The 26,793-nt window shown below is 34.5% G+C and overlaps 1 protein-coding gene across 1 annotated transcript; it reads right to left on the bottom strand.

The window, feature by feature from the left end:
• Positions 1 to 19,411: 19,411 nt before the first annotated feature.
• Positions 19,412 to 21,011, bottom strand: LOC120193006. Its single transcript, XM_039195643.1, has 2 exons — positions 20,913 to 21,011; positions 19,412 to 19,750 (listed from the first exon to the last, which is right to left on the bottom strand). Exons 1-2 carry the CDS (start codon positions 21,009 to 21,011, stop codon positions 19,412 to 19,414), a joined length of 438 nt encoding a protein of 145 aa, XP_039051574.1.
• Between the last annotated feature and the right edge of the window lie 5,782 nt (positions 21,012 to 26,793).

The raw sequence follows: 26,793 nt of genomic DNA, 5'->3' as shown, positions 1-26,793 counted from the left end.
GATCAGGAGCCATATCAGTCATGTGTTTGTATTGGCCCAGAAAGGCACTAGCCAAATCCTTCCAAGAGCGGATTTGAGTACGACTCAATTGATTATAGCACTTAAAAGCGAGTCCCAACAAAATGTCTTGCAAGTAGTGGATCAACATCTAATCGTTGTTGGTGTATCCAACCATCCTTCGAACATACATCATGAGATGGGCATTAGGGCAACTGGTTTCATTGTACTTCTCAAAGTTGGGCATCTTAAATTTGGGCGGAAGCACCAAGTCAGGAACTAAGACGAGTTCTATTGCATCCATTTCATTATGAGAGTTCTGTCCTCTCATTCCTTGGAATGTCTCCCTGCGCTCTGTTTCAAATTCTTTGAAATCTTATTGTTGGCTCTTTTCATCTCATTATGATCCGATCTATTGCAATCAGTAGAATTATCTCGAGTATTTGTCATAGTTGTACGAGTTTTAGTGGAGAGAAGCCTACTTGGTGACTTGGAAACTTGTGGGGTGAAATAAGTATCGGTTGATTAGTATGGGCCATCACACATTCAAAGGTTCCTCTGGTCGAGGAAATCTTCTCTTTCCCTCTGTCTTGGTTGAGCCCAATCAATTTGGCTATAATTTGATCAACTAGGTTGTTTTGGTTTTTGCAATGTACGATCCATAGTGGCCTTTTGTGCCTACTCCATTTTAATCTCCCACTCTGCTTGCATCTTTTGCAAACTCTCTCCAGTTCTTTCTTCAGCTTCTCAAATTTGGCTTCCACTCTCAGTACTGTACGAATACAGTTGCACAGTTAGAAACACTTCCTCATAGTTCCCCACAAGATATGATTAATGCATGAAAAAATGCTTAAATAAATGTCATGCACAATACAATGATGCAAATGCAAATGCAAAAATGTTGATCCCAACGATGAGTATTTTAGAACAATATTCACCAGAGATAAAAGCTTTCACATTACAAGACAGTCCACTTTACAGACATGCCTTCGTTTAGGTGTTAAATCTGAGGTGGATCACTACTTCATCTCGATCTTCATCCTTGAAGTTACCCCCAAGTATTTTGTAACCTAATTCTGTTACTGCCCCGACGATGCTGATGTCAGTGCATCACTCTTTGGTGGTTAGTGATGAAACGATCGTATATAAGAATCTACTGTTGGATTACTCCTCGGAAATAGGATCATCATTTCAGTCTCAAATGTTGCACGACTTCGAGCAAGTCTCATTCTTGGACTCTTTGAACTTCTTTAAGCCCTCAGTGCATGTCTCTGTACGCGACTGATTGATTGAAAACTTTTAACTCTTCTTGTAAAACTTTTCTCTCGAATATCCCCTTACGGATCAACACTATTGCATTATGTTATGACAATGCAATGTAAAAATGATGAAAAATGATATTAAAAAAAAGAAAAGAAATAAATTAGTGTACATAAAGAAAAGAAAAAAAATTAGTTAGTACATATGAGACAATTGATACAGATAAAAATGTTATTCAAAGAAGAATATAACACCTACCCTGTCATTATATCTTCCCGAACATGCTTTAATTAAATAACATTCATACCTAGACATGCTATCTATCCAAAATGATTTTCAATCAATTAATCCTAATTGCGTGGTATATAGTTCACATGTTGTAATTCAACAGAATTCAAAGAAAAAAGGAAAGGCTCAGAAATGCTCCTCCTTTGTGTACACCTATTTTGCGTACCTTCTAACGGACAGAGGTTCAATATAGCTATACCTAGGGTGACCATTCTACGGTTCCTTATATGCATGGTTTCGGCTCTAACAGGAAAAGGGTACTCTAATTGTCCTTGATGTTAGTGCCCCTTAGGCTACCAAACCCTCGATCCTCGTCCATTACAGGTTTCAAACGGAAAGAGTTCAATTCAAGGGGATTCACTGCCTTATACCCATACGAGGAATAAATCCCTACGAAGGTATATGGTATGTATCCCATGGGTTATTTGCTAAAACTCATACGAAGAATAAATTCTTACGAGTGTACAACATTCACCCCGACTTATTTGGATCGAAGCTCCTGTCTATAGCTTATGTTATGCAAATGCACTTGATGTGTGTGAGGAGGAACGTACATATATTTGACTAAAACACGGAAAAGAAAAAAACTAGACAAAAACTTAGACATAGTTGAAAGCTAAAATTCAAATGTTAGTATAACAATTTAAAAAATGAAGCAATTAAAAACTTCAATAAACGATCATAAGTTAAATAAAGACACGAACTCATAGTTTCCACCAAACGATAATGTGTAAGCGACCTACAGCCTGACTCTCTAAAAAATGTCCTCAGCAGAGTTACCAAGCTGTCATAACCATTTTTTGAAAAAAAAACATTAAATACTATTTTAAAAAACAATTATGACTTTTATTTAGATAAATTGATGATTTTGGATTAATTTGAATTAAACTGAAAGGAGACACCATCGACTTTTGGGTTAGGTGGGTCGAATACCTAAAACGTAATTTAAAACAATTTTAAGGAAAATTGTTTTTTAAGACGAAAATTGGTCTGCGTTTACCAAAGATTCATTTAAACGAGTTCGGGAGTCAGTTACGTGCGGGCAAGGGTAAGCACCCCCACAACACCCAAAAATTGGTATTGAATCGCTTACACGCTGACGTAATGGTGGAAATAATGAATTCGTGTCGAAAATTAAAATATGATATATTTATCAAAATTAATTAATTTGCTTCGAATTATTTATTATCAAGGAAAATTATTTAACTTGAAAAGAAATATCGAAATTAGATATCCTCTATTGGGAAAACTATCTCACCTATTTTTTATCAGTAAAAGAATATTCCCTCCTCATCGATTTTAAAAACGCAAATCGAATATAAATAGAAGATCGACATTTGTGCAAAGTAAAATAAATTGCTACTTAGAAAAACAAGTATTGCATTATCCAACTTAAAATGTCTATTTATTTCAAGTTCACATTTCGTTCAAATGTCGTATCGGATCGCACTACTTCGACCAAGCAGTGCTTTCCACGCTCATTCTACAGATCGGTGTTCTTGAAAAACATTCAAGTAATATTTAAATAGATAAAAACCATGGAAACAAACACGAATAAACCAATAATATATATATGTGTGCATGTGTTTACAAATAACTACATAATATGTTAAATATTCATACATAAATGATTAAAATAAAAATAAGTAAACATTGTAACCCAAAATACAAACAAAATAAACACATATGATGATTTTAGGGACCAAAATGATATTTAACCAAACTAGAGGGGCTAAACAATAACTAAAAATAAACCAGAACCTATATCACAAATGTCAAATAATACAGGTACTAAAAATGAAATAAACCCATAACTAAAAATAAGGACTAAAATACAATGAAAGTAAAATATACACTCATAATTCAGGATTCAAACCAAAATACATAGTAGTGCCCAAAATAAAAGTTTTATAAATACAAGTTACAATGTATAAAGTTACAAAATTAGTAACAATAAAGAGCCCAGTGACCAAGATGAAAACTTTACAAATGCAGGGCATGAAATACAACATAAATAAAATACAACAAGTGCCCATAACCATACTTTACAAAACACGGAGATCCCCGAACATAATTTGACCAACCACTAAAATTACATCTTGATCCCTCTTCAAAACGCTACCGTTTGGACCTTACATATAAGGCCAAACCAAAGGCCTCAACTCGTTATGTTTTTCATTTCTTCATTACTCTCCCTCTTTCTAAAAATTAGAGAACCCCAAACACTCTCCCCTCTCTCTTATCCTCTGTCTCTACCTCTCCGTCCTCTACCGAGGATGACAACCCCTAACTTCCCAGCCACCGTAGATCGGTGCCCATGGGGAGTTACATACACCCCATAAAAAACACTTTCAACCCTAAGACCCTATTTACCCTTAAAGATGCCCCCTTTTTGCTATTCTAAACCCCAAAGAAAACCAAATATCCTCTAACCTAACAAGCCCTGGAAAAGAGATAGTCTTTACCCTCGGTGAGGGACGAGTTTGGCTCCGATGAAGTCTCAACGATCAGATCTACAAGGTAAGGTTTGTTTCTCTTTCTCTCCTTTCTTTTTTTTATTTCTTGTTTTCTTTTCTCTTTTTTCTGGATTGGTTCCCTGTATTTGACTCCTTGTTTCTTTGTAATCTCTATGTCTCCGTTTTTGAAAGCCCTCTCCCTCTTAGATGTAGGATATCATTTGCTTGTGGTTCCCAAAACCTAGGGTATGAGTGCCCTGTTCTAGCCTATGATATTGTAGATATCCTCGAGATATCTATAGATTTGTTTTCTGTTTTTTCTCTGATTTATTGTCTCTTTTCATTGTTGACATGATTCTTTGTCTCCATAGGTTGCATGGTGACATCAGAGGCGGTTTGTGGCAGAAGCAAAAACAACGACGGTGGCAACAAATGCACTAGGGTTAAAACCCTAAATTGAGTGATCTAGACCATTAGATGGGTCCAGATCCAAGGGTTGCAGTTGAGCGGTGCTAGAAATCCACCTAAAACCCTAATATATTTAAGGTTTCAGGTCAAGTCAGATCTGGGCTCCGGGTTGCAATTGGGCTGAGTCTGATGGGTCACAGTTTTGTTGGGTCTTGTACTGGGTCAGGTTATTGGAGCCTCTTGGGTTAGGTTTTGTATTGCTGGGCTTCGGTGGTTTGGGCTCTAGTATTGGGCTATACAAAAAAAATGTAATATGTAAATAAGAAAATAATAATAATAATAATAATTAAAATAAAATAAAAAAGTCCCAGACAAAAAAGGGTGTCTACACTAATATCAACCAAATATTTATACATCAAATACTAATTCCAAGAAAAAAATAACATTGAATTTAATTTTACTTCAAGATTTGAGCTAAATCAAAAGGCCCAAGTACATAACAAAGGTAAAGTCTTGCAATTATAAACCAAACTTCCGAGCTGAAATAGTATCATATTTGATATTTTTATAACACTTGGACCACTAAATTCATGTAGTTATTATAATATTATGAAAAATATTAATAAAAAATATTTTTTTTATTGTACATTTTATTAAAATACACCTATTATGTTGACTTTTTAAGGAAAAGATAAATGAAACTTCTATTTGTTCTTTTATGGCTACACAATGAAAATATAAGGATAAATTATATTTCACATTCAATCTTTGTGATTAAATTATACAATTTAGCATTCTTTTAGAAATCATTGTTTTTCGATTTTTTTATGCTGTAATTAACTTTCTTATTTTGTTATCGTCTGGACGCTCATGCAAGGAGCGAACCCGTCGGTCACTGAGGTGACCCAAATGGGGAGAACAACCGAAACAACAGGCAAGAGAAATAAACGTATGCGCAATTCAGAAAGGGAAGAGTTAACAGAAAAAAGAACATGGACCAAATCCTAGAAAGATACGATAGCATATTCCCCAATCTTTACCGGAATATTCAATAGCTCGACAAGAATTGAAGAAGACGATTATGAATCAGAGGAAGACATGGAGAATAAGGATGATGGCATTCCGATAATTAAGACAAAATGCGGAGGTAAAGGAAAGAAAAAGAAAAACTTGGCGAAAGGGCCTAATCATCAAATTGTTGGGTAAAATATTGGCTACAAAATCCTGATTAACAGAATGACTACCATGTAGAGACTGGAAAGCGACTTCAATTGCATTGATCTAGGTAATAGATTTGATGCCATAAAATTTCAAAGTATGACGATAGGATTAAGGTCCTGCGGAAGGACCTTGGAAAATAATGGACCATTACCTTATCGTTCAAAAGTGGAAGCTGCACTTTGTCGCTAAAAAGGCACACATATCCTCAAATCGATGTTGATCCATATCCCAGGCCTGCCAATAGAATATTTCGATGAACGAATACTAGTGAATATTGGGAAACTTGTCGGCATCCCATTGAAAGTTGACTACCATACAGCGTGGTCAACAAGAGGAAGATTTACAAGAATCTGCGTTGAAGTTGAGTTAAACAAACCTTTGCTGTCAAAGATAAGAATAGGAAACTTGACACTGAATATCGAATACGAAGGTCTCCCTCAGATTTGCTTCCACTACAAATGGTGGGACATAAAACGGATCACTGCCCCACTAGAATCATTGAAAATGCGTAGAAAGATATAGAAAAGTAAGAAGTTCAGAATTCAAACTCTCAAGAACAAGAAGATAATTCTGAATAAAAAATCAATAAAGCAAAAAAGTATGGACCTTGGATGTTAGTCCAAACGAAGCAAAGAGGAGGACAAGGAACAAATAAAAATCAAAGCAACACTCCACAAGATAATACAAGTGGTAATCATTTCCATGTGCTTAGGGAGGATTTGCCTAAAGAAAACAACCTGAATAGAAAGTCAACTGGGAAAAACCTGGACATGGAGAAGGATCATCTTCACATGCATGAAAAGGTTGGTACATGTAATAACCAACAAGCTAATATTAGGCCTGAAGAGATAGACAAAGGAAGAAAAAAACAATGACGATCTACCCAAATTCCAACAAACAAGGTTTTAGCTTTGAAGACCCAAAATTATCGGCTCCATTCCATAATAATGTTTGTAACGTCTCAAAGTCCAAGTTGGTAATCTGGATTTTCGGTAAAATTATTCATATAATTTTTTTTAATTGATAAATATTTTCTAAAATGATTTGAATAGTTTTGAATTTATTAAATTCTATTTTGGGGAATTTATAATTGATTTTCACAAAGTGGCTAAATTGAATGAATTCTAAATTGTGATTTTAGTGACTAAATAGTGAAAGAATCATAAACCAAAATCTGTAAAGCTTATTTCACCAAGGCTTGTGTTTAGTGTTCTTCCCTGCAAGTTTAACTGTATTTTAATCTACTTTTTTTCAATTCTCCTTCTAGATTCATTCTCTTAATCCTTTCTTATTTTCATTCTTAATTTTCATTAACCGTTCTCTTCATCTCTTTTCACCCAAACACTATCGTATTTTTTCTCCAAAAACTCTCTCAAAGCTCTTCAATGGCTGAAACTTTTATTCTTAATTTTCTATTCAATTGTTGTTGATTCTTATTCCTTTTTTTCTTGATTTTCTCTCTTCAATCAAGTTTGTTTCTTCTTCTTACTTCTTTTGTCGTTTCTTCCTTGATATCTTTGGTATTGCCATTGATGATATCTTCATCCTTTCATCTTCTTTTCCAGCAACGTATTTCTCTTTTCCTTGTTTTTTTTTTTTTTTGCTTTAATGATTAATGGTTCAATGATTTGATAATTGGGTGTCTGAATTAAACTTGATTTTCGGAAGTATTTAATGTGGTATTTTTCTTGAGCATTTTTTAAGATTTTCTTGTTTTGATTTAGATGATTATGATGATATTATAATCATATTGTAGATGCTCGTTTTATCTGGGTTTTAAAAATATTATTATTATTATTATCATAATTATTATTATTATTTATTATCAAAAAAAAAGAAAAAAATATCAAAAATAAAAAAAAAAATATAGAAAAAGCTGCCCCCTCTGCTGCACACCCACGTGGCTGCCCGGCACTAAACACGCTCAACGACTGAACCGCTGAGCACTCTACACTAATGACGACACCAGAATTGATCACGATCACCGCCGGATTTCGCGCTCATCGGCCAAGAAGACCACCTGCAAGCAATATAAAAGAGAAGGGGGTTTTAGTTTCTAAATAGGAGAGAAGGGGGGAAGCTATCTGCAATTAACGAGATAAGGAGAGCTTAGCGTTGGAGTCTCGGCAGTGAGAGGAGGGGGATCAAAAAAGAAAAAATAGAAGGGAGGATAAAGGTTTGTCCGAACAAGACTTGTACCATTCGCCACCGCCTTACTAAACACTAGGCTTTGATTACCTGTGAGTCGGTGACGTTGAAGAGTGTGGCTGTACCGCTTTAAAGTGACCGTGCGCGTGGCGTTATCAACATATCGAACCCAGTTGATTGGAGAGAAAGGTTGGCTCTTCAATCTTCCAGAAACTGTAAGGAGGTAAATGAATGTTGGAGACTAATCCATATGAGTTAATCATATTTCTTTCTCTGAAGTGTTGTATTTTAATTGTCAATCATATGATGACACGCTTTCAATGTGAGGTTATTGATGTTGTAACTTTAAGCACGGCTGATTTGAGGCCACTAAGTTTTGATTCTTTTAGAAAAGGCAATTTATCCGCGTTATGAAAATTTTATGGGTCTTGATCATTCTGGGCATTTATTTTGCACGTGTATGTTGTCTAATATTATGCAAATATGAGTACAAATTATGTATTCACATTCATCTTATATATATGCGTGCTATATGTTTATAGATGTGTAAACCTATTATCTTGTGGGATCGAGTTTCACAGTGGACAATTCATAATTCTGACTGCCGGATGTCTCCCACGGAAGTTGTTCTCAACATGGCGTTAGGGACAACCTACTATCCTACCTCCCCCTTACCCCATTACACATGAGAATAGGGTCAGCTAATTTTTTTTAAACCCATTTAATATCATACATGTGTACTTTATAATGTATATCTTATATGCTTTATGCTTATTGTTTTCACAATAATGTAATCTGTATACATATTAATGGCATATTGATGTCTTAAATTTCTTAGTTAAAGATTTATTGTGTATGAAAAGGTTGATTTAAATATATTTGTTTGTATGAAGAATTTTTGCATGGCATCATTTTATATGAAATGTATGTTATCCTCATGTGCATAACTCGACATTATTACATAATTGGATTAAGGGTAATACCCTTTTAATTTAAAATTGTTTTAAGTGAGTTGTCTTAACTTATTAGATACACACCCGCTTTTGACGATTTTAAATTAGAAGTGTATCTCATTAGTTACACCTAAAAATTAATTCATCACTTTAAAATTTGGGAATGGAAGAAAAACAAATATTCAGCTATTTAAGTTTATCGAGAAAATGTTATTATAACTCATTTAAGATCTAGTCTCAATATTTTTAAATAATCGAATATTCTTTATCTTTCTAAAGGATGAGTAATTTTAATTTAATCTATTTTGGTGCTTTTGAATATTGTAAAATTCATGTGTTGTTTTTTCGGGGATCATAAAACCAAATCAAACTCGAATTTGTAAATTTCGTAGCAAAGACATTAATTAATCGACTAGGTACCGATTTATGGTGTTATGGGGGTGCTAATCCTTCCCCACGCGTAACCGACTCTCGAACTCGAATTTTGGTAACGCATACCTAAATGTGTCGTTTTAATTAAAATTGACTTTTTATTTAAAATGACAACATTTTTGGGTGCCCAATCACACACCCTAATCAAAGATTGGTGGCGACTCCTCGAACCATACATATTTTTATTTTAACAGAATCCCAAATTTTTCGAAACAAGAGGTTTTTTAAATCGCATTGTTTTTAATTAAAAATCAATCATAAAGAGAATAATTAGAATGCATGGTTTTCAAAATCTCACTTGTAAGGAAAAAAATCGTTTTGACAGCTTGGCGACTCTGCTGGGGACCTTTTTTAGAGAGTCAGGCCTATAGTCGATTAATTGATTGTCTTTGCAATTGAAAGTTATAAGTTTGTTCTAATTTGGTTTTTGATCCCCTATTTGGTTTTGATATTGTTTGTTCATAATTTGATTAACCAATAAATAATTGTACTGATCTGTTTGCTAATGGTTTCAGATTAAATGTGGTTACTCATAACAACCAATTTCGATAAGTGTTTCAAAATGAAATTTAAAGCGTATATGTGTGTAACTATGCATCACTTGTTAACTACTCTTGTGTACTTAGATTAAATGGCTTATGTTCTTAATGGGACATTTGGATATGAAAGGCATGTCTCGAAAAGTGTACTTTATGGTTTTCTATATGTGTGAACAAGGGATTATACAGGGTAAGGTTGGTGTGTTGAGCTTTGCTCTGAAATACGTTGCTTTAGACCTAAGTGAGTCCACAAATAAACAGAGTTGCATGGAGTTCGTTTATCCAATGAGTGAGTAGTGTTTTGAATGAAGGCCATTGATCTTAAATGGAAATTTTGTATGAATATGTGTGACATAGCTAAATAGGTAATTATGCATGTGTGCATGTGGTTTGCTGCAACTTATATGATGAATAGACGTATGTGTATGTTATGGATTTTGTGTTCATTGTGGTGCGTTAGATGAGTACAAAATCATGACATGATGGCATGATTAACGAGGTAAAAACAAGTGATGAGTGAATGCATGTAAGACTTTCTTTAGCTTTGGATGTGAGCATCACTTTGAAAGTTGGTTATTCAATGGGAATTTAGCTCACACTCATTGTCTAACACTTTTTAGAGGATTAGAGGCTGAGTTGGGGCAAGGAGCAAGCATCCAGTGTGATTACAAAGGCATTTGAAAAATAAAGCGCATGTGGTTTGTTTTTATAAATCGGCAATGTGAGAACCATGGGAAATTTAGATGAACTTTGGACAATTGAACTTGTAATAAATGTGGCATGTTAATTGGACTTGGATTTGTATTGAAGTATGATGATGATTTGTTGTTATTGTCGAAGATATTGAATTTATATGCTTGTATGATTGGTCAAATGATGAATCATGACTTAACAACATGTTTGGTGAGCTTAGAAAAGTGACACTAAGGGTATTAAATATGTTAGACTCATAGGATGCACGAAATGATCCAAAATGCATAATTGGACTAGGTGACTTGTGTTAAAAGTGAACTTTTTATGCAATGTTTGACTTTTAATGCTAGATTCTTACATGAAGTTGTGACTTGTGTTATAAAGCATGCTACAAGTGTATTCTGACATATATGATGTTGTATGAGGGTGTCCAAGAATGTATCTAGTTCTTAGTATTGATTAAGTGAAAGTTTGGTAGCTTAAATATGCATGAACTCGTGAAATCTGGATTTTTCATAATAAAGGATCAATCCTTTGGAGGAAATAATTGATCCGTTCCCAAAAAGGATCAGTCCTTTGCTTTGATGGATCGATCCCAACCTCATTGTTTTGCAAAGGATCGATCCCCCATGAAAAAGATCAATCCCTATGTTGTGTGCTCGATGAAAAATGGTAAAATTGCAATCATTAAAAGTCTTAAGTTTCCCTAAGACTTAGCTTGACCCTTGGATATTTACACAGGTTTAAAATGGTCCAGAAATTGATTTGCTAATTAGTAATAAAGCTTAACTTGGAATTTGATGAGACTTGACGTGCCACCCATAAATAAATTTAATTACATATGAAGGTGTCAAATGCTTGTTTGCTAGCTGTATGTGACTTTTGAATTGTTTATGTTTTAGTCTCTAAGTAAGCATATTCAATTAAGTCCTTATTTGATGTCTGATTAACCTAGAAATTTGTGTTTCACTAATTAAGGATTAATAAAGAATAATGGTGGACTTAATATAGTAATACAATTTTGAATTATTTTTTGAAGTGAAATTACCAATATATCTCCGCTTGGTTAATATCGTTTAACTTGCTTTGCACTGATTATTCTTTTGTTGCTATATTGTTAACCATTCATCTATTGCCACGTGTGGCATGAAACGTGATTTAAATTTTGATTTTTTGCATAGTACACATGTTTAGGGTTTTCATTTTGTCCAACGCTTTTGGATTCTAATGTACACTCAGATATTTAGGTAATTCTGCGTAACCGGGTATAGGGTGTTACAATGTTGTCGAGAGGAGCAAACAACCAAGTAGTAATAAAAATGGAAACATGAAAATGCCCTAAAAAAGGGAAGCAATGGTTAGAGAATTGACAAATGAAACTACTAATGAGAATGATAAGCAGAAGAATAATATACGGACAGAAGCCATGGTCATAGATCAACAAGACCCCCAAATATCATGTTCAAAAAGAGATCCAAAATACAATGGTGGAATAAATAGTTTAAGGTTTTGGGATGGTCCTCACCAACCCCGAGTTCAAAAATGGAATAATTCCTTACTGCCAGGAACCCTCCAAAAATAAAGAATTATGATGAAGTTGATATTGTGGAATTGTAGGGGTGTGGAAAATAACGAATTCATCACGAATTGCAAGGAAATAATTCAAAACGAAAAGCCGAGCATTATGGCTCTTTTAAAAACTAAAGATGCTACATGTACAGGGGGTTACCTAAAGAACATATTGAAGTTCGAAGAGTATTTTGAAAGCCCCACTTAGAAGAGGTAAGGAGGTTTGATTATTCTATGGAATTCTAGCCAAGTTGCAATTAACATTCATTACAACACTGACTAAGTGATCCATTGCGAGTTAAAAGAAAATAACAAGATTTGGGTTATTAGCTTCGTCTACGTCCAACCTCATACTAATAAAAAAAAAGATGAATTTTGGAATTATCTTGGTAGCTGATCAGATGCCATAGACAAAGCTTGGATAGTAGTAGGTGATTTTAACGACATTGTACAACATTTCAAAATCACAGTCAGTAGTTTCGTGTTGATAGTCGGGTCGATTTTCGATAAAAATATTTATTTCGGTTTTTTATTTGATAAATAATTATTAAATTACTTTAAATGATTTTGAATTATGAATTTCCATTTTTAGGAATTTCTAAATTGATTTTTATAAGTGACTAAATTGAATGATTTTAAATTTGTGTTTTAATGACTAAATTGTAAATATCAGAAATCTAAAATCTATGAAGATTATTTTACCAAGGCTTGTATTTAGTGTGTTCCCTCGAAGTTAACCGCATCTTAATATCTCATTTTTGCCAACTTTCCATCTAGATTCATTCTCTAAATCTATTCTCATTTTCATTTCTTAATTTTCATTAACTGTATCTCTCATTTTCTCTTTTCCAAATGCTTTGTATCTTTTCCCAAATTCTCTCAATTTCCCTCTAATGGATGAACCTTTCTCTTTCGTTTTCTTTTCAAATGATTGTTGAATCTCATCTCTTTTATCTTTATTTTCTCTCTTCAATCAAGATTATTTCTTCTTTCTTCTTCTTCTTGTTTTCTCATTGATCACTTGGTGTTGCAATTGTTGATCTTCTTCCTCTTTTCTTCATTCTTTTCCAGCAAGGTAATTCTCTTTTCTTTGGTTCTTTTTGTGCTTCAATGATTAATGATCTCATGTGATTAATGATTTTAATTGAGAAACGCTTTAAAGATGATTTTGTGAATTGAAAGTGATTTTCGAAGGTATTTAATGAGTTAATTTTCTTGATGACTTTTCAAGTTCCTTTTTTTAAAAAAATAAGATGTTTTTTAAAATTTTCTTGATGGTATTGAATGATCTAATTTTTTTGTTGATTTAGATGTTTTTGATAATGTTATTATCATATTAAATCAGTTTTCAATCTCATTTGATTTGGATATCTATTTCATTAAAACAAGCTTGATTTCGGTTTTTTTTTCCTGAAAAATTGAGAATTAAGATTTGTTAAGGTTAATTTTGAGGCTTTAGTTGAGTTTAGCTGTTGATATTAGTTGTTCTTGATCAGTTCTTAGCAAGGGGAAGTGGTATTGATCGAATCGGGAGTTCAGATAGTCAGTTTGGTAATGTTTTCGGTAATTTCACTCTGTTTTGGAAACAAAAAAGTCTACCTTGTTTTGGATGTGTTCTTGATGTTTATTTTTCTTTCCAAGGTGTTTTACGAGTTGAGTGTTGAGGAAGAATGGTGCATTGTATTTTGGTGGCATTTTTCTAAGTGTTTAGAGGTCGTTTAGTTTAGTGGACAGCAAAAGTGAGTGACTTCTATTCTTTGTGAATTAACATCTTCCAAGGTAAAAGAAGTTGTAGTATAGGTGTTTCCTTATCTTAGATTTTGGTTTTGATGAATCCTTTTTGATGCATTTAATTGAAATGAAAAACAATATGAAGTGTGAATTGTATTGTGCTGCAAATGATGCATAGAGATTTTCAAACTGTATTTCAAAGTGTATATATATGTGAATGTGTGTATGCACGAGTTAACCTTCTCACTGTCCATATAAGGTTGATCATGAAAACCATCTCTGATTGTATTTCAAAATGTGTTTGGAAGTGTATATGTGAAAAACTATGCATCATTGACAACTACTTTTCATTAACTTGGATTAATTGACTATTTGTTCTTAATTAGACCTTTGGATATGAAAGGCATGCGTAGGAAAGAGTATTGTATGTTTTCTATATGTGTATGATATCGGGTTATACGGGGTAAGGTTGGTGCGTTGAGCTATGCTCCGAGAAGAACACATGATATGGTTGGTACATTGAGCTTTGCTCCAAAATTCATCTTTTTGGACCTAAGTGAGTACACAATTAAAATGAGAGTTGTATGGAGTCCATTTATCCAATTAGTGAGTTGTGTTTCAAACAAAAGATCATTGATCTTAAACTGAAATAATGTGTGCATTGTGCGTGACACTCCAAAAAGGTAATTGTGCATGAATGTATGTGTTTGTTGTTGGATATATGATTATGAATGGAATATGCATATTCTGGATTTTGTTTTCATTTATGTTGCATAGAGGCATGACATGATGGTATGAATTTTGAGGTAAAAACAAGTGAGGAGAGAATGCACATAGGACTTTAATTTAGCTTTGAATTGTGCATTGCTTAGAATGTTAGTTGTTCACTAGGCTTTTCAGCTTACACTCATTGTTTAACATATTTTCATAGGATTAAAGCTGTGTTGAAGGCGAGGAGCGGGCACTCGGTGTGATCAACAAGGTATAAATAAATAAAGTGTATGTGGTTGTTTTCATAAAACGATAATGTGGAATCCATGGGGACTTAGATATTTTGATATCATAATGTTGTAATAAGTGTGGCTTGAGATGTGGACTATTGGTTTTGTGTTGGAGATTGTTAATTGGTTTGATTTGATCATTTGAAGTATTGAAAGTATAATATGGGTAGAATGGATAATGAAAATAGCCAAATGTTGATTGATGTCTTAAGGATTTGTTTGATGTGCTTAAACAAGTGACAATAAGTGTACTAAACCAATTAGACTCATATGAAGCATGAGATGACCAAAAATGCATAATTGAACTAGGTGACTTGAGCTAAAAATGAATACAATGTTTTACTTTTGATGCTAAATCTTTATATGATGATGTGACTTGTGTTATAAAGCATGTTACAAATTTATTCTGACATGTATGATGTGGTATGAAGGTGTCCAAGCTTGTATCTAGTCCCTAGGTGTGATCATGTGGAAGTTTGGTAACTTGTTTATGCATATTCTTGAGAATTCTACACTTTTCCAGAAAAAGGATCAATCCATTAGGGGAAAGGCTCGTTCCCTTTTAAAAAAGGATCAATCCCTTGACTTGAATGATCGATCCCAAACTCACTATGTTGTATAGGATCGATCCCCCGTGAAAAAAGATCGATTCCTTCCAAAAAGGATCGATTGCTTCACTGCGAAACCCGATGAAAAGTGGTTAAATTGCATTCATTAAAGGTTCCAAGTATCCTTAAGATTTAATTTGACCACATGATGTTTGTATGGGTTCAAAATGGTCAAGCAATTTGCAAGCTAATTATTATTAGACCCTAACTTGGAATTTGTTGGGACTTGCTTTATAACCTATGAATAAACCTAATTTCATACTAGAAGTTTCAATTGCATGATTGTCGATAGTATGTGACTTTTGAATTGTTTACGTTTTAGTCCCAAGAAATGTATGTTTAATTCGGTCCCTGTTTGGTGTTCGATTAACTTAAAAATTTGCATGTCAGTAATTAATGATTAACAAATAATAATGGAAATCTTAATTTGATGTTTTGTCTTTGAATTACATGGTTGTTTGAAATGACTATTTTACCCCTATTTGGTTAATGACGTATATCTTGTAATGTTTTTGTGTTTGATTATTATTAGCTTACTATTGTTTATTCGCCGTTGTTCGTTGCATGGTATATGTTTGAAAATTTTAAATGCTTTCGTAAAGTATGCATATTTAAGATTTTGTTTGTCCGACATGATCATAACCTAATGTACACTCATGTATCCAGGTCTTTCTTCTAGACCGAGTATGAGGTGTTACACATTGCATCGATCGAGGAAAGAGAAGGAAACAATTCAGATTGTCTAGTTCGCATCATTCAGTTTCATGAGAGATTGAATAAATGCAATCTTATGGATGTTAGAGGGACTGGAAATAGATTTATCTGGGTCAGGAAAGTGCAGGGTAAGGTCGTTATTCAGGAAAGGCTTGATCGTTCCCTCATTAACTTTGAAACTCTTGATTTATTCCCCAACCTACGTTACGATTTTGGCTAGGCATTACTACGACCATCACCCTGTTCTGTAGATAACCGCTTGGCACATGTGATTGATAAAAATAATATATCGTTCATATTTGAATCAATCTGCCTCAAGCACCCAAATTTCATCAATATCTTCAAAGGATCATGGGACAGAAAAAAGGATTTAATTGTAGAAGCAATTGTTGAAACTGAAAAAGAAGTTAAAGTTCGGAAAGAAACGACTTTTGAGTATATTTTCAGATAGAAACACATTCTTAGGAATCGCCTAAATGGTATACAATGATCCCCACGCTACCCACGCTACTTTCATTTCAACCGCCTTCAAGAGCTCAAAAAAAGTTTAAACGAGTATCAGACTATTTTCAATCAAGAAGAGATTTTATGGCTTCAAAAGTTAAGATTGGAATGGACGCTAAAAGAGGAAATAAACACTAAACTCTTCCATCTTAGGACCAAAATCAAACGAAAGCGGAACAAAATTCCTAGACTGTTTATTAACGAAAATTGGATTACTGACAAACAAGCCGAGATCACTCACGTTGTTGACTACTACAAGGGTCTTTTTGCACAAAAAGAGGTATCAGTTTTAGATGAACCTTGTGAGAAATTTAAACCAATGATGAACAACGAAGAAAGGGCTATTTTAACCAAAGATGCCTCATTAGAAGAAATCAGGACAACGATATTTTCTATAAAAGGACTAAAAGCCTCAGGGCCTAACGGATTACAACTTTAATAAAAACTGGGACACGGTTAAATAGAACTTGCTGGATTTTGTAAATTCGGTGTTTGCTCTAGGAGAAATGGACAACCGGGTCTTAAAAGTGTTTCTTGTTCTTATTCCCAAAACTAATGTAGTGGAAAGACTACCGTTATTTCATCCCATAAGTCTTTTTAACGCTTCCTATAAAATTCTTGCTAAAACGTTGGTTCAACGTCTCAGACCGATGCTGCAGAAGGTGATAGGACCATACCAAAACATTTTCCTTGTTGGAAGAAGCGCTACAGACAACATTTTGGTAGTTCAAGAGGCTGTACACACCCTCATGAACTTGCATGGGTGAAAATGGGTTGCAATCATGAAACTTGATCTCTAAAAGGCATACAACAAAGTAAATTGGAGTTTTCTACAAAATACGTTAAAAGAATTCAACTTTTCCTGAGGATACCATTGATATCATCATGTACTACATTAGGAACAACACAATTAAACCCCTCTGGAATGGGGAAAAATAGAAAGTTTTACCCCCTAACAAGGCTTGCGACAGGGAGATTGTTTATCACCTTTCCTTTTTATTCTAGTTATAGAAAGACTATCCAACATGATTTTAGAAAAGCTGGAAAATGGATAGAGGAGGACTTTAAACTTATCGAGATGAAGTACTAACAGTAGTCGATTATTCTTTGCATACGATCTTTTATTATTCTGTAAATCAAAAGAAGAGCATATTATACGAGTCAAATAATGCCTAAGGAATTTCAGTCAAGCTTTCGGACTTGAAGTCAATCTACAAAAATTCAATATCTTCATATCCCCTAACTTAAATAGTGAGACAGCCAACTATTGAAGTCAACTAAGTAGCATTCCTCGAACAAATAATTTGAAGTTTACTTAGGGGTTCCAATCATCCATAATAGAGAAGATACTGACATCTATGCCCCAATTTTTATTTTTTTTGGATAAGCAAGTTTTTATTATCCAAAAGGAAGCAGGTAGCTGCTACAAAAAATCAGTCCAGTCAAAGGAATAAAACAAGGGGAACCTATGTACAACAAAAATCAAACTATACCCCAATGATTACAAATATCTAAATTAGTGCAATCTAATCTATTGATATTTTTATTGCTTAAATGAAAACCTATAGTCTGCTTAATTGAGAGAATAATATCGTCCTCTGATCTGCTAATGCCTCTGAAAATCCTTCGATTCCTTTCCTCCCAAATGGTGTAGTTGAATGCACACCAAGAAAGTTCGAGAATGACAGTAATAAGAAATTTACCTTTCCATTTCGCTGTTGCCCAAACCATTAAATTCGACCAAGTGAAAGAAGGTTTTCTGATGCCTAAAAGAAGTAGAATGGAATTCCAGATTGAAGAAGACAATTTGCATTCTGCAAAAAGATGGATTTTAATTTCGCTACCTTCAGCAGAATATGCTGTGATCGTTAGTAACTAAACCGAACCTTTGCAGCCTTTCTTTGGTGGGAAGACGATCCAGAACTACCATCCAAGAAATAATGTTGTGCTTCGGTATGTGAAGGGGAAACCAGATGAGTTTCTGCCAGTGAACTTTGTTGCTTTGTAAACGAACCTGCTCCCAAATATCTTTAGTGCTAGTGACTCCTGAAGTAAGAAGAGGATGAGCGACACTTCAAAGCTTCATAATTTTCCTGAAACTCCAGCTACAAGATGAAGGTTCGTCCATGAACCAGAAGTTAGAATGCTTGATTAAGTAACAATGTATCCATGCGACCCATAATGAGCCATCCTCGGCAAGAATAATTTTTATAAGGTGGATCATGCACACTTTATTCCAGGTTTTAATGTCTTTAAGACCTAAACCTCCTTCAGACTTAGGAGTGCATATTGTGTCCCAGCTAACACGAGCTCCTGTAGTTGGAATATCCGACCCTTTCCAGAAATATCTAGAACAGACTTGCTCAATCTTGTTGATGATGAATTGAGGCAGTAGAAGCTGCCTGCACCAGTAATTGGCAACGCTGAAGAGGACGGTTTTAACAAGCCTGCCCGCATAACTCAATTTCATCCTAGACCATTTGTGAAGTTTGGATTGAATCTTATCAATGAGAGGCTGACAGTCTTTTATAGAGAGTTCTCTGGTGACCAAGGGGATTCCCAAGTATCTGACAGGCAGAAGTCCATGTTGGAAACCAGAAAAGTTAATGATATTTTCAGTAGAGAGAACAGAGATGCCAGCTGTGAAGATCTCACACTTGAGAGCATTAAGTTTAAGCCAGATAGCTCATAGAAATAATCAAGAACAGAAACAACTCCCATGACAGATTCAAGGTTACCTTTGCAGAATATTAACAGATCATCAGCAAATGTAAGGTGAGTCAGGCCTATTTTCTTGCACTTTGGATGGAAGCTAAATATTCCTTTGTCAGCAGAATTATTTAGGAGTTTGGATAAAACATTCATGACAAGAACAAACAATAAAGGGGATCAAGGGTCACCTTGTCTAAGACCCTTGGCTCCTTTGAAACAACTAACCAAGCTTCCATTAAAGGCAATGGAGTAGGAGGCATTAGAGTAGCAGACAAAAATCCAGTCAATGAGTTTCCATGGAAGCTCTAAAGCCTTGAGAATGATAGGAATGAAGCCCCAGTGAATGGAGTCAAAAGCTTTTTGAAGGTCAATTTTAAGAGCACACCTAGGAGAAATATTCTTCCTCCCATAACCTTTCACAATTTCTTGAGCAAGGAGGGTGTTATCAACAATACTCCTCCCTTTGACAAAAGCGGTTTGATTAGGGAAATAATCATATGCAGTAAATGAGAGATCCTCTTGACAATGATTTTAGTAATGGACTTGTAGATAACAGAACAACAAGGTATGGGGCGGAAATCCGAGACTTTGCAAGGGTTGGGGATTTTGGGTACTAAAACTATAGTAGTAGCATTGAATGCAGGATAGATGAAAGTTTCTTGAAAGAAATAATTTATAGCTTCAGTCACATCTCTTCCAATCACAGTCCAGGATTTCTTAAAGAAAAGAGGAGTATAACCGTCTGGACTTGGAGCTTTGCCAATACCTTGATTAAAAATTGCCTCTTTAATTTCTTCAATGGAGACTTCCTTAGTGAGCCCCTCGTAGTGTTCAGGGGAAGGAATGGGATGCAGCAGACCTTTTAGTACACTGGCTAGAAGGAATTAGCGAGCTAGAAGGAGAAGGTCCACTCCTTAACAGGCCGTCGAACTTTGATCCAATCAGTTTTATATGAGATTCTTGTACACACGATGCAGACTGCCTTATTCCCAGTCGCGACGACCAATATATTAGATAACCTAAACCGTAATTTTCTTTGGGGAGGAGGTACAAACTATACTCATAATCATTTGGTCAGCTAGGACGTGGTTTGTAAAACCAAAATTGCGGGAGGGGGGGGTCGGATTATGTAAAGCAAGTTTAGTGAATATGGCTCTTATGACGAAGAACGGTTGGAAAAATTATTCGAGAACAAGACACACTTTGGTACTGAAATCTTCAAAGAGAAATATCTCAAAAATACAAACTTTATGAATGTGGGAAATGGATCCAAAAACTTGTCCACTTGGAAGGGAATTTTGAGCACTTGTGATATTGTTAAAACGGGTGCAAACATCAAATTTTTACCGGAGGCTAAACTAGAGTCTAGCATGATTGGTGGGTGGGAAAAACAATACTAGTAAAAGGATTATCCGAAAAGAGATTCCTATGTCAACGAGAGAGTGGATAAATTCATATCAGAGGAAAGACAATGGGACATACAAGAGCTTTAGAACATTGTGTCAACGAAACAGATAATCAAATTAGGAGCATTTCAATTCCTTGGGCAACAAATTCTCAGACACAAGACATGATAATCTAGGGCTTATCGAAGGATGACAGCTTCACGAATAAATCCGCTTGGATTTGGAAGCTATAAACCACAGAACAAATTAGAATGTTTATCTGGCTAAGCTACCTCAACAAATGAAATACTAACGAAGTCAAACTCAAGAAGAAGATGATCCAAGAAGGGGAACGCAGGAACTGTCAGGGAATTATGGAAACCCTTGCGCATGCCCTAAGGTACTGCACAACGACAAAATTTGTATGGGACGGGATCAATGCGACTCAACCCGATGACCAGTTTAATAGCAAGAACTTCATTAGTTGGTTAACTACAAATTGTCGTTCTAAGAAGACCAGAGAAGAAGGAATTAGCCGGGGAACGCTATTCTCAACAACCTTATAGGATATTTGGAAGAAAAAAATGAAACAATTTTTCAGAATAACAACAGAAACACAAATCAAGTGATCCAATACAACATGAATTTAGTAAGAAATATACAAGCAACTTTCATAAATTCAAAAATCAAAATTACAAGAGAACCAAGATAGGTTAAATGGAGAAGATCACCTGAAGATTGTTGGATTATAAACTCTGACGGGGCATGCAAAACGAACACCACAAACGCCACGGTGAGTGGATTAATAAGAAACGAGTATGGAGAATGGATTCAACGGTTTCTGATAAACATTGGTAAATCAACCACTGCGGAAATTTGGGGTATAAGATAAGTTTGCGAATCGCGAAATTGTTGGCAACGAGGAATTTAATCATCAAAGCCGATACGAAATGGGTAATGGATACGATAAACAAGGAACAAAACGATGACATTTAGAATGTGGTAACGTTTAAAGATTGTGAAGAAATGATAAAAGAAGGCTGGATATCGGAAATTCTACATACCTTGAGGAAAAAAACAGATATGCTGATTGGCTGGCCAATTTGGCGTTTGAAAGAGAATGAGGGACACACATCTAGACAGAACCGCCAAAGGAGCTCTTACTTCTGTTGCAGGCAGATAGAGATGGTGAAGCAATACTGAGATGGTAGATAGCTAAGTGCAATCGTTTCGTATTCTGTTTTTCCTTTAATGTACCCAAAAAAATTATACTTTTAAATGTTACTAATTTTAAAACCAATAAATATTAGGGTAAAATATAGTAATGGTCATTGAACTTTTCTAAATCTTGCATTTAGGTCCCAAACTTTTAAAACTTGCAATACAGTCCTCCAACATTTAGTCTGTTTACATTATGGTCCCCGATGTAACCGGCCGTTTGACGTCATTACACTGCCGTTAGAAGAAGATGATGTGGCAGTCCTCCAACATTTAGTCTGTTTGAAATATGATCACTAAACTTTATAGGCGCTTGCATTTAGGTCTCCCAACTTTTAAAACTTACAACATAGTCCTTAATTTCATTCTAAACCTTAAATTCCAAAACACTTCAATTATATTTTAAACCCCAAATCATAAAATACTTTAATTTATGGTTTAGAATGTAATTGAAGTATTTTGGAATTTAGGGTTTAGAATGTAATTGAAGTGTTTTGGAATTTTGAACATGAATTGGCTATTTGACAGTTTTTACTTCAATATAAATTTAAGGTTTGTTGCATGCACATCCAACAGCTGTCGCACTTTGAACATGAAAAGTGCACCTATCAATAAATTTTGAAGTGTTGCGTAGCTGCCACACTTTGGTATGACATTCCAATAGGTTTGGATGGAACTTGAGCATGCACATCCAACGACTACGAAAATAGTAAAGAGTTTTAGTTTATAGGACTACAACATACAACCAAGCAATAACTAAAATAAACCAATAATATCAATTAATAACTCATTCAAAAATAAGACTTAATAAATAAAGGGAAAGAGGTTCGATTATTGTCACTCCAAAAGCTAAGGCGTCAAATGGGTTGTTTAAGATAGACATTAGATTCCAAATACAACATTACCAGTTGCAAATGCATTAATGGACTACCCTTTTAACATATAATTACTTCTAATGCTCCATGTTTAATGTTCCTCAATAGCCAAACATGATGAGAATCTAAAGCAGATAGCAGAACTAAAATAATAGGACCCCATAATTCTTGTAAATTCATGGGATGTCAGCAATAAAAGACATTGTAAAACATAGAGGGCACTGCAACAAACATATATATGCCATAAATGAAGGTGCGAATGTAAAATGATCGGGCAACATATCAAGTAGTTGCTCCAAATATACTACCCTGTCATGATGCCTTTCGAGTTGCTTGCATATAGAATTGTCTTTCAAAGATGTAATTCAATACAGATTCAACTGTAAATTTTCCAAAACATGTAAAAAAAATCCAATTCGTTCACGATATATCAGTCTCATAATCAACATGAACTTATTAAAAAGAATACGATCTCACGGGATGCCGAAAACCATAGGTCGGATCAATACAATTCCCAGTAAACTAGTACCAACAGTCTCTCGGATTTAGCCTGTCGATTTCACTATGTCGATACTTACAACCAATTCCCTTATTTAAAGAAAAACCAAACAAGAAGATAAAAAAATAGCATAGGACCCTTTTTCACTTATATTCTGATGGATTGAATTTCTTTAATAAGGAGTGCTAAAAGTTTTGATTAAGAAGAAAGAGAGAAAATTAGATGGTTTTGGTTCAAAACTAACACTGAATATCCAAATCCTTGATATGCAGTTCCAAAAACATAAAAATTTCAACAAAAAAACACACAACGCGAGCTGAAAATGGGAAAATGTGAAAGAGGAAAAGCTTACTTCCGGATAGCCCAAAAAGAGAAAATAAATACCTTCTTGCAAGTGAGGGGAGAGACTAAGAAACAAACGCAATCGGTGTTACGTTTCAGCAATTCTTCCTCCATTTTTTCTTTGTAAATAAAAAGCTGAAAGACATAGCACTGCTTGGGTTTACAATTTTACATGGCAGAAAACTGAAGAACAAAAACGAAACGAGAGTGCATGTGAGCGAAAGAGACTGAGAGGTGAAGACGTTGTTTGGGATTTCATTATATTTGATCATCTGTTGGAAAATCTTTAACCGCAAGGATTAAACAAAGAAATTATTATATGTCATTTATCAAAATAATTCTAGTTTTGTTGGTGACTTTCAACAATGATACTTAGTTCATCTTAGTAGTATTTGTCAGCTCTACATTTCTAACCCTATTTTTTTCTCACAAGCATTTCATCGAACATCTATGCTTCACCTGAGAGGACATGTATCTAACATTACACCTTGAATCGTTGATGGTCCCGATAACCTATTGGTCGGGTCTTCTCTCAATGGACCCTTATTCAAGTCAACACCTCCACATAATTCAAAGTTAGATTAGAATTTCTCATGCATCCCCGACTGAAAAGTTACGCTGGAAATGAGAAGAGAGAAGCGAAAAAGAAAATTCGAGATCGAAAAAGAATTTAGGGTTTAGAATGAAATTGAGAACTATGTTGCAAGTTTTAAAAGTTGGGGACCTAAATGCAACTGCCTAAAACGTTTAGTGACCATATTGCAAACGTACTAACGGCAGTGTAACGGCATCAAACGGTCGGTTACATCGGGGACCATATTACAAACAGACTAAATGTTAGAGGACTGTATTATAAGTTTCAAAAGTTGGGGGACTTAAATGCAAACTTTAAAAAAATTCAGTGACCATTACTATATTTTACCCTAAATATTAAAAGTCTCAGAATGTGGCATACAGAAAAAAAAACATGTCATGTCACGTTCCTCGAAAAATAGTTTTTTGTTTAGTGTTATCTCTTAATAATTTAATTAAATCTGCAACAATAGAGCTGGAATTGGGCTTTCCTATTTATTGTCATTTTCTTTTCTGGGAAGACGAATGGGAGAGTTAAAAACCTTTGATAATGCTTCCAATATGAGTTTTGAACCAAATATTTTTTAACTTGTTTATTTTCAGGCCGCATCAGCTGCGCTCAAAGAATGTTTTAAACCAATCTCAGAAGATTACCGACCTGGGAGAGTTAATCTACTCAAGTTGGGAAAATTGTCTCTTGGAACAGTGGCTCCAAAAATTGAAGGTATAAATCAACAATTTGTTTTAGTGGTGTACCTTTGTCATTTAGCAAAGTGATCCATTTACAATTGTTATGACCTTCTTTCAGCTAGTGGTGTGTTTTGTGTTCTTAAACCCTAAGGATTGGTTTATACATGTTATGTAAATGTATACCAAATATCTATATATGCCCATCTTTTCAGCATTTCTACTAGCATGGTTACTAACGAAAATGCATGCATTAGTGTTTAGAGTCTTAAGAAAGCTCATGTCAAGATGGATATTGATCTTCGGTGGGTTGGGATCCAAATATAGTCATAAATTTTGATACACCTGTTGCTGCAATACCAATTCAGGTTAGGGCATTAACAACCTTTCAAACTTGTCATACACATGATATTCTATTATTTTGAACATTGTTACATACCATGTTATTTTTTTTATCTTCATAGTTTGGAAATTTTATGAGATGATCTTTTTTTGGCTTACTATTATTAGTGTTATGCTTTATGATGCAGTTGAAAAATTTTCAAGTTTTCTTCGTTGTTCGAGTCATTTTCCAACCTACTGAGGAGATGTCTTGTATTTGTGCAGTAATTTCTAGGATGTTCCATAAAAACATTTAATTGCACAATAGACGATGCATGCAGCTTGCTTTGTTTTAAGATTGTCTAGAATCCGGAGAACAATTTCATAAATTTCTGAAAGAGAAGTGATTATTTAAAGCAGTAAGTATATAGATGATTCCTATGCATGTTTTGTGGGTTTCCTTTTTTCTTGCTCCCTCAATTTTTTTTTTCACTCAGCTTATAGTTTTTGTGGAAGTGGCTGATTCTTTTTCTAAACTTTATCAGCCAAACCTAGAATTGATTACACTCTGGAGATAGTTGGTGGAAGCTTAACTGGACTTCATGGAATTTTAGATATAATTGATGTAAGTTTTTTGGTGCTGGTTTTTACTTCTTTAAAATTTTAGATATAATATGTTAATATCTATTCAAAGAAAATAAAATATATTAATATTCTTCCATTAATTTATACTCATTAATAATGTTGCTGATTGTTCCACTATCATGTTTTGTAAGATACTGTGGAGACAATTGTCTAAGACACGCTTCAGTGGTTGCAAAGAATTGTTGTTCCAATGGGTAGTACAGAAGTTGATACAAAGTAATCCTGAAGCTTTTAGTGCAAATTTCAAAAGAAAAGAAACATCAATCTTTATAATTTTTTATTTTTGTCATGCTGTGAATTAGAGCTTAAACTAGACATTTGAGTTGATTGCAGAAGACAGAGAGAGACAGTCACTCATTCTAGAGGTTCTCAACTACTGTTTCTATTCCTCCTTTTACATTGAATATCAACGTTGGAAATTTCTAAATTTATGGATATTCTTGACAGAATGAGATTTAACCTTGAGGCTTGAACACAATTTTCTCTTATATCTCTTGAAGTATCTCTGACCAATGCATCCTCGGATATAGATATTGAAGTACGATCCTCTATGGGTACCTAAATACCCTGAAAAACTCCATTGAATGTATCCAATATGATTTTTAAATGAATTGGACATACTTGTGTAGGATACATCTCTGTACTAACTTTTCAAAAGTGAGAATTTCTTTTTGTTAATTCGTGCAATGTTTGTCATGTCTTCAAACAGGTTCTCGACGAGGATCTCGGGCAAGACGGGAGATTAGGAATTGCAAGAGTTCGTTTGACTGAGCTGGAACCAGAGAAACTAAAGGAGTTTAATCTGAGGCTTTGGGCTTCACTTGATCAGAGATACTTCAAGAGATATGAGAGAAAATTGTGTTCAAACTATTTCACTTGATCAGATATAAAATAAATAGAACAATGGCGTTTGGCAAGTGGGAATGGGACTCACATGACCTCAGTCCCCTCCTAGTTCCAACTATTTCACTTTGCTTTTTATTCTCTCACTTCTTTTTACAAATTTTCACTGGT

Source organism: Hibiscus syriacus, unplaced genomic scaffold (assembly GCF_006381635.1).
Source record: "Hibiscus syriacus cultivar Baekdansim isolate YM2019G1 unplaced genomic scaffold, ASM638163v2 tig00116984_pilon, whole genome shotgun sequence".
NCBI lineage: Eukaryota > Viridiplantae > Streptophyta > Magnoliopsida > Malvales > Malvaceae > Hibiscus > Hibiscus syriacus.
This window is presented reverse-complemented; position numbering and strand designations above follow the sequence as displayed.

Coding starts and splice junctions, on each gene's coding strand:
- LOC120193006 (XM_039195643.1), bottom strand. CDS start 21,011: ATGCGCAAGGGTTTCCATAATTCCCTGACAGTTCCTGCGTTCCCCTTC. Junction 19,751..20,912: donor TTAGTATTTCATTTGTTGAG/GTAGCTTAGCCA, acceptor CATTGTCAAGAG/GATCTCTCATTTACTGCATA.